This window comes from Sparus aurata, chromosome 3 (assembly GCF_900880675.1).
Source record: "Sparus aurata chromosome 3, fSpaAur1.1, whole genome shotgun sequence".
In the NCBI taxonomy this organism is placed as follows: domain Eukaryota; kingdom Metazoa; phylum Chordata; class Actinopteri; order Spariformes; family Sparidae; genus Sparus; species Sparus aurata.
Genome location: NC_044189.1, coordinates 28296573 through 28305700, shown reverse-complemented (window position 1 = coordinate 28305700; position 9128 = coordinate 28296573). Strand labels below are relative to the sequence as shown.

Genomic DNA, 9128 nt, shown 5'->3' with positions numbered 1-9128 from the left:
ACGACTCACTAAGCCAATCACAGTTCGGGTGTCGGATTACAGAGGAAACGACACCGCCCTGTGTAGAGTAAACAGACAAGACGAGTTTCACACAATTTACCTAACCCAGTCGGAAGTAGAGTGAATTTGTCATCAAAATAAAACTAAGAACGTCAACGTAAACTGTGTGTACGGCAGATAATCAAGTCGTTGTACTCCATATTGATATATTATTATCATTATATATTATTTTGGATAAATAAACTGAAACAATATCTTAACAAGCCATTTATTGTGCCTACTATATAATTATGTACGTGTATGCATGACACAAGGCTTTTATTTTGGAGGAACTAGACGGATTTCCGCCAGTCACTTGCAGCTATCTTGACGTCGCCATTTACACTCAGTTTCTTCCTCAACTTTTTCAGTTTTACGACTTTCATCGGAATACTGAACTAAACCAACATGGGGGCTTGTTTAGCACTGGGTTCCCTTGCCAGCTGTGTAAGTATACATTCACCGGTTTTACTGTTGCTACATGATACGTTAAATGAGTATTTCCTGACTCATTTAGCTAGCATTGGGTTCAACTTAAGTTTCCTTGTTAAGCTTGTCAAGACATCGTTAAGATGTCATGTGAAACTAACGCTAATAAAATGTTCCACTTCTTCCCATAGACAGTTGGAAGACAATGGAATGAATATTATGTAAAACATAACATTACGTTTCATATTTATTTTGAAATGCTGAATGATATTAAGTGAGATAAGGCCCTCGCCCTCTAAACATGGTAACGTTAAACTACGACATTAATGTTAGCAACATTCATTTGGCCTGGTGTTGATCAATATTATCCGTCCGTCCTTGGTGGAAACATGTGACAAAATCGACCCAAACATTTAACTAAAGTTGTTAAACGTTAAGTTTAACGTCATACCCAAGATAACCAAACTGGTAGATCGACTTGTAAATTTTTTTTTTCCAGCAAAATGACGAATTATGAGCCGACAAAATGCACGCACTCATAAGCGAGGTGGAAGTGAATTGTCAGATTGCTTAACAGTTTGGTCTAAGAGCAGGCCTTTCTTTATGCTGTCCTTTTAAAGGAATTTACAGTTCTCTTAAAGGTTAATTACTCTGTTATTGTGTCGAAAGTACTGTTGCCAACGAGGAACATGGACAAAACGCTGCGCTTCGTCTGTTATATCTGGAAGGTGTTTTCTGAAAAGGCGCAGTTTCCGGGTTGAACTCGTGCTCTTCCACAAACCCTTGTGTCGCTCGCTGTTTGTTTTTGTTGTTGTACTTGATGTGTCCATCATAATTATTCTTGCGTTGATTTATATTCGATCCTATTTTTGTGTATTTTCCTCAACTGGACCTTTTGAGGTATTATTTATGTGGCTCTTTTTTTTTTTTTTTTTTTTTTTTACAACACAGAATCACAATATATTTTCTCTCTATATTTTTAACACTGATGAAATACTGAAAACCGATTAATCCAAAAAGGTAGATGTAATTTAATTAGATTATAGATTCAGTGGAGTAAAACACCAAAGTTTAAAAGTAAATAAATAAATATGACTGACCCAAATCCTCAACTTGTTGAAAGTTAAGTTATAATTTGAATGGAGATGATCTGTTCATAAACGATGTGTGAGAGATGTTTTTAGGTCACCTACACCTGTATCTGAAGGATCTAACTTTCAGTCAAAAACGTTATTATGAAGATAAAAAATGAATCCAATCAAACAACAAAACACTAAATACTCTTCAATACAGAAAGCTAACTAATAAAGAAAGTGTTGCACAGCTGCTCGTCTGTCTCAACCAGTCGTGTCTGATTTAGATTCATTCGACATTTTCTGTTTATAAAAATCCTCTTAAGATCTACTGTGTTTCAGTGTTAGAGCTGAAATACAATATTTTGTTCTAATACAATAGCTTAGTTTAACCACTAAATCCAAGGCAGTGTAGGTTTTGATGTTTTACTTTGAGAACTATAACCATTTTTTTTTTCTAAGAAACAGTTATTTCATTGAACGAAAAAGCTAAGCCCCTCAATAAATAAATCATATTTAAAAATGTTTTTAAAAAAAGCTAAGCCCCTCAAATGTTTAATGGTGTCTAAACACACAGGTTCAAAGGTTTACTTAATAGTCACTTTACAACACCAGAATTGTAGAATGAAATGTAAGGTGTAGTCCGTTTATGCTGCATAACTAAAGTAACTGTTTTTATGGTGGAGTAGTTAGGGTGTGTTCAGGAGTAAGGAGTTGGACCAAAGCTCATTAAAACCAAACAGAATACAAGCTGTAGTGCCTTTATGCAAACCATTTTTTCATGGTGGAGTGCTGAAGATGCATTCAGGCGTCTCACAGATGGTTTGAGTTATTTGTACTAATTATTTGTTGCTAAGGCAGTGTGGCATAGCCCAGACGGAACTGTTGAAACTGGATTCTTCTCGTCACAGCAGCGGCGTTTTACACCCAAGGCTTGTGTACTCTGGTGCATCCCCATGTTTAGTGAAGGATGGCTGATGTCAGCTACAGTCTCCGCCTCAGTGCTCCGCACACCTCTCAGCAGTCTGCATCTGAATCATGCAGGAATCCTCTGTGATCCCGTTCACAGCGCTGGATAACAACAGTGAGAGAGGGGGATTTGCTATGATGGCAGCTCTAATCACAGGCCTGATTACTGCCACTGTAAATCATTTGTCTCTGCTTCTCTGGAAGCATGTAGAAGAAGGAGAAAGATGGTTTCCCTGGCAGCAGACACAGTACTGTTTGTTATGTTTTTTTTTCAGCCAACCACAGTGGTTGTGAGTGTGCATGCATTACCCTGATTATCTAGCACCCCAGAGCCCTGTTCCTGAGGTTTATAATATATGAATGTGTATGAAGGCCTCACTAATTCTCTGCCTCGTCTCTATTCCAGGCGTCGTGTTTGTGCGGCTCGGCCTCCTGCCTCCTGTCATCATGCTGCCCGTCAACGTACAACTCCACCGTGAGCCGGCTGGCCTTCTCTTTCCTGCTGCTGCTCGGGACTCTGGTGTCTGTCATTATGATCCTCCCAGGCATGGAGGATCATCTTAAAAAGGTACATTAGATGAGACTCGATTAGATCACATATAATGGTCCACACGGGAGTGTTGCATCAGACTCTTCTAATCGTTTCGTAAGCCAAAGCATCATTACATTTTCTGGACCCCGAAATGTCATTTCAGATTCAAAAAGGAAACTAGGACAAATAATTCAAATTGGTTTCATAAGGCTGTAACCCAGCAACAGAAAGTGGCTGGAAAGTATGCTTGGATGATGTGTTTGTTATTTTTCAACCAGTAATCTCAGAAAAACTGAGCATTTTTTAAAAGATATTTCAGCATCAAAAAGCTTTTCAGCTGACCCTCCTTAACCCATTACCTCCTTTTTGTGCTCTCTCTCACTGTCAGATTCCAGGCTTTTGTGTTGGTGGTGCAGGAATACCTGGCATAGAGGGCAAGGTCAACTGTGATGTCATTGTGGGCTACAAGTCAGTGTACCGCATGTGCTTCGCCATGGCCTGCTTCTTCTTCCTCTTCTCCATCATCATGATCCGAGTGCGCAGCAGCAAGGACCCCCGCGCCGCCATCCAAAATGGGTTCGTACTAAGAACAGCAGCTTCAGTACCACGGTCCTGTGTGATGACAATATGCTGCACTCTGGTGGCCAAGCATGTGGACTGCACTTTCTCGATGGTACTTAAATGGCGACAAAAGCAAACTTGTTCGGTATACTTAACTTTCTTTCTGCTCCCCTCAGTTTCTGGTTCTTCAAGTTCCTGGTGCTGGTTGGCATTACTGTTGGAGCTTTCTTCATTCCAGATGGCACCTTTACCACAGGTATTCAGCAACTGAAATCCAGTTACCTTTTTTCTCTTTCTTTCTTTTTTTTTTTTTTTTTTAAAGCTTATTCTTTGATCAGAGGGTCTGTGTTTTAAATAAGAACTTTTATAGGACTGCTTATGTTTAGATGTTTAGAAGACTTACATTTTGAGAATTGAGGTATACAATTGACACCTTTTTTAAGAAGAAGGGGGGGTTTGTAGAGAGAAAAAATTCTAGTATACCTCAATGTGCTTGAGTACTAGTTTCTAAAAAAATTCATACGATCCCCAGGCTTAGTCACAACAAGAGTTCAACCTGTTTTTGAGGGTCACTGCGAGGCGATGAACTTGTTTTTCTTGTTTCCTTCTCTTCAAAACAGCCTTATTGTCATTATGTTTTTTCAATTCATGATAAATTAACCACTTGTAACCATCAGTTTTCACTCCATGTGATTATTAGAAATGTTGAAAAACTTTTGGTTGTTAATTCTGATGTTGTGTTCATGTGTTCATAAATAAACTGAGTAGTATACCAGAACTGATCATTGATGACCTACAATGGCACACACTGTACTGTTTCCCGCTTTATATTAAAGTATTGTACACAAATGTCCAGTCATCGCACAGCCTGGTAACCCTCTAAACAAATGGCCTGAATCAAATCAAATCAATTTTATTTATATAGCCCAAAATCACAATCACATTGCCTCAGTGGGCTTTACAATCTGTACAGTGAACAACATCCTCTGTCCTTAGACTGAATCCTTTTCTGTCTGCTCTCAGTGTGGTATTATTTCGGCGTCGTGGGCTCTTTCATCTTCATCCTCATCCAGCTGATCCTGCTGGTAGACTTCGCCCATTCCTGGAACCAGTCCTGGCTGGAGAGGGCAGAGGAAGGAAATCGGAAGTGCTGGTATGCAGGTAAAGGAAAATATTGCTCTTTTCTTTTCTTTTTTAGGATTTAGGCTGCCAATACCTTTCTTTATGCCATTTTATCTACAAAAATAACATTGCCACAAAATGTCACACCGCAGTTTTAAAAAGTAATAGACAGTAGATCACTTTAACCAAACAAAATGCAAGATGTGGACTCCTTGTGTTACCCTCAAACATATTATACACATCTATAAAAAATAGTTTTTATGGTGAAGTGTAGAGGATGAGTTGAGGTTTAGTTTAGTCTGGTGGTTCAGCAGTGGATACTGTATCTTTTGCAACATGGTAGCAGGGTGAACAGACTTTGGCCAGGTGGGTGTTGTCACTTCACTGATATCACTGACACTCTGTAGAGGATGTTGTTGGTGATTTTAATCACCTGCTGTACAGCCTGTCTGTCCTGGGTTGTGCACAAACCTTGCCAGTTTATAATATTTCCAGTCTGTATGCTAAAATCTGCATGTGAATCAGGTATCACGTGATTATGCAATGACTTTATTCTTTTCTCATGTTTTCCTCACAGCTCTGCTGTCCGTCACCATCATAAACTTTGCCTTGGCTTTCACTACTGTTGTACTCTTCTACGTGTTTTACACCCGACCTGACGACTGCACAGAGCACAAGGTCTTCATCAGCCTCAACTTCCTATTCTGCATCGTCGTGTCCATCGTGTCCATTGTGCCCAAAGTTCAGGTAATGTAGAGATTGTAGAAGCCATGTGGTATACAAATGTCTGTATTTTGTGCCCTCATCCATCATGTCTAATAAACTCTGTGTATATTGGCAAAAAAATGGCAAGATACTGGCCATTTGAAGCTCATTATAGAAGACATTTGTGCTAGCTGGGACCTTTTTGTGATTTATGTGAGTACAAAATGACTTGAGCGTTCAAGAGAGTTTTACTAGCACAATGATTTATTTTCTGACTCATCCCGTGTCATGTCTCCACAGGAGGCTCAGCCCAGCTCAGGCCTGCTCCAGGCCTCCCTCATCTCCCTCTACACCATGTATGTCACCTGGTCAGCCATGACCAACAACCCCAGTAAGTCTAAAGAGTCAGAACACAATTGCAATTTTTATGGACTCTGAACCAAGACAGCGCACTGCAAGAAGGAGTGGAAATAAATCTCACCGTAACCCACCACCCAACCCCAAGTGCCTGTAGCTGTAATATTAACTAGTTGCCACATTGTCAGCTGTTTACAATGTTTTCTGTTTCCGATCTCAGACCGGCTGTGTAACCCAAGCCTGTTGAGTCTGGTCCATCCTGCCAGCGCTACTCCAGCACCAGGATTTGCTCCTACCCAAGCCCCTGCAAACGTCCAGTGGTGGGACGCACAGGGCATCGTGGGATTGCTCATTTTCTTGTTCTGTACCCTCTACGCCAGGTATTGTATGGTCTACCTTAACAAGAAGATTGTAAACATTTTTAGAAATTTTAGAAATACCAGTGTTTAAATACAACAGTAGAATTTACTTGTACACAAGTACAATTTCGAGGTACTTTACCTCTACTTTATTCTTCCATCCTACTATCTTTATTTGATAACTTTATTAATAGGTACTTTGCAGACTGAGATTATTAAGTGTTGACACTTATACTGTGACATGTAAACAATCAGATAGTGTTGAATGTGAGACGCTGAGTGAGATGACAGAGTGGTGACTACAGACAGAGAAAAAAGATCCCGGTCAGAGCCTAAGTATTGCATTTTTAAATTAATGACTTTTATTTGGCTAACAAACACAAAGACACTGATTCCAATGATCTGAACAATTCTGAATATGGACCCAGATATTTGTCCAGGCCGATAATCTGTCCGTCCCTAAAATTAACATACTGGAAGCTTAGCAGTTTTAATCTTACAGTTTAAAAGTACAGTACATTTGAGAGCAGCCAAACTACCTCCAGGACCATTGAAATCACTGACTGATGGAAAGAAAAGCAATCACTGCCACTGCCAATCACAAGAGTTCAAGGCAGATGCTTGGTTTCACATTGTGCTTATATTGTCGGACCATGATTCATGTCATAACTGGCTAAAATGATACTGCACATCTGTTTTTTTGTTTTGTTTTTCATTGTAGATTAATTTTTGTTGGGAGATAAGGTTGTTGTTGGATCTCAAAAGAATAGAGTTTACATATAAATGCACATAAAGATACATTCAGTCTCCATTAGTAGATATAAAAACTCAGTCAATCTTGTCTTTCTAACTCTGTATGCTGATCATTATTCTTTTCAATAATTTACTGTTTGATTCCAGGTTGATCCTGTCATCCAAATGTCTGACAGATATTTCAGATGTTGTCACTTCCTGTCATTTGTTACTGCGCGTGAAGATGAATTCCTCTGTTCTTCTATCTGTTCTTGTATTCACAGCATCCGCTCCTCCAACAACGCCCAGGTGAACAGGCTGATGCGGACAGAGGAGGGACAGGGTCTGACCATCAATGCCCAGGACGAGACGGGGGAGGATGGAGTAAGACGGGCCGTGGACAACGAGGAGGAGGGAGTCACCTACAGCTACTCCTTCTTCCACTTCAGCCTTTTTCTGGCCTCCCTCTACATCATGATGACCCTCACCAACTGGTACAAGTAAGTATCTCTTCTCGTCTTTCATGGCTGACTCCTTCATACAGGCAGACTATGTTGCAGCACTGATTTTTCTCTGACTTTGCTCTTGGCTCATCAGGCCAAACTCCGACTACGAGTCCATGCAGACCTCCATGCCGGCCGTGTGGGTGAAGATCTGCTCCAGCTGGCTGGGCCTGGCTATCTATCTCTGGACCCTGGTGGCCCCGCTGGTGCTCCCAGACAGAGACTTCAGCTAGAAATGGTCTGTCACATAAGGCCTCCTGCTCTTTATATGTTGAAGAGAGATAGCTTAAGCTTACAACTGATCTGCTTGATTTGCTATCAGCTCCACACTTTAAATTGGAGAATGACAAGGTAATCTTCTTTGTTTTCAATCTGAAGCCGCTGCACGTGTTACCTGAATGTACACCTTATAGTCGTATGTGTTGAGCTTTAATCACATGCTCAGTTTTTCCACCTCAGGTTATGTTTTCTTTTTTTTCCTGCAATGTTACAAAGATTGTAATTGAGAGCACTACATACCTTTTTATAGGATATGACCAAATAATACCTAGATGATCGTTGGTGGGAATGAGTATTTAGTTTCACCACATTTATGTTAAATGTTTGTACTTTTTTATCATTCCCTGTCTTATTTGATCCATTGGAAAGGTGTTGTCCAGTTTTTGAGATCTGCTTTTCTTATTTTACATTTTATGGCACAGCTTTGTTCTAGTGCCCAGTTTTATAACAATAACAAATGTGCCTTCTTATATTTTGCACACGAGTTATTCAGAGGGACCAATTTTTTTATACCTTTCAAAGTTTTTATGATATTCACATTTCTATAAAGTTGCTTTCTCAAAACACTGTATCTTCACTTTTCATTATAATCAATAAACACATTCTATTATCTTTAATCAGCCTTTCGATTTCTGTCCTGTAGGTGGGGCTGTTGCCCAAAGAATTAGAATAGAATTATTCTTTGCACTAAATTTGATTATGCATTATGGATTTGATGATGTGCAGTGTAAGATTTCCTGTGTTTACCGTTCTCTTTAAACTCATTATTTTAGGAATTGGCCGCTGTTTTTTCTTCACAAACAGCAAACACAATGTCATCAAGTCAGGCCAGCAGGGATTTCCAAATGCTTCACTGCCCTCCCTCCATTAATCACATGATCCTGCTAAAATGTGATTTATTGTGCTCCTTCGATGCAGGATTCCCCAGTGCAAGACACACACACACACACACACACACACACACTTGGCAAGTAATGTAGAGGGAATGTGTTGTTCCCTTATCACAAGATCAGCATGAGCGAGCGGGGCTGAACACAACACTTCATTATACTTTACAATATTCATTCAAGGCTTGTGTCGGGAAAGAATGACCGGTTGAATTGTGTTTGGACATCTGGTGGCAAATCTCAAGCTACTTTACCTGCAACATTACTGTGTGCGTTTCTGCCCACACAGTCATTATATAATATTTTCTTAAACCCTCTGTGACCTCCCCTGCGTGTTATTTAGTCTCTCAGTTGTGCCTTTCAGATTACAAATGCAGACAGTTTTTATTTGCATTGTGAACCATTACAGTTAAAGGAATTGGCATTATATTTATCAGACATGTTTTTTTCAGGTAGAATGACCATATATGTCATGGCTGATGAATGAAATGCGTCATTGAACTTCTAATGCTCCACATAAACCATATTGATGGACTGAAGTACAACGTGCACATGATTTGTGATGATGATAAAGTGTTCAT

The 9128-nt window shown here is 39.8% G+C and overlaps 1 protein-coding gene across 1 annotated transcript; it reads left to right on the top strand.

Annotated features, from left to right (window-relative positions):
* Nucleotides 1–343: 343 nt before the first annotated feature.
* On the top strand, nucleotides 344–8277 carry serinc2 (serine incorporator 2). The gene is made up of 10 exons (XM_030412955.1): nucleotides 344–486; nucleotides 2917–3078; nucleotides 3431–3618; nucleotides 3780–3859; nucleotides 4627–4764; nucleotides 5303–5472; nucleotides 5731–5821; nucleotides 6008–6167; nucleotides 7163–7378; nucleotides 7476–8277. The coding sequence occupies exons 1-10, from the start codon at nucleotides 448–450 to the stop codon at nucleotides 7612–7614; spliced, it is 1383 nt and encodes a 460-aa protein (XP_030268815.1). The 5' UTR covers nucleotides 344–447; the 3' UTR covers nucleotides 7615–8277.
* The last annotated feature ends 851 nt before the right edge of the window (nucleotides 8278–9128 follow it).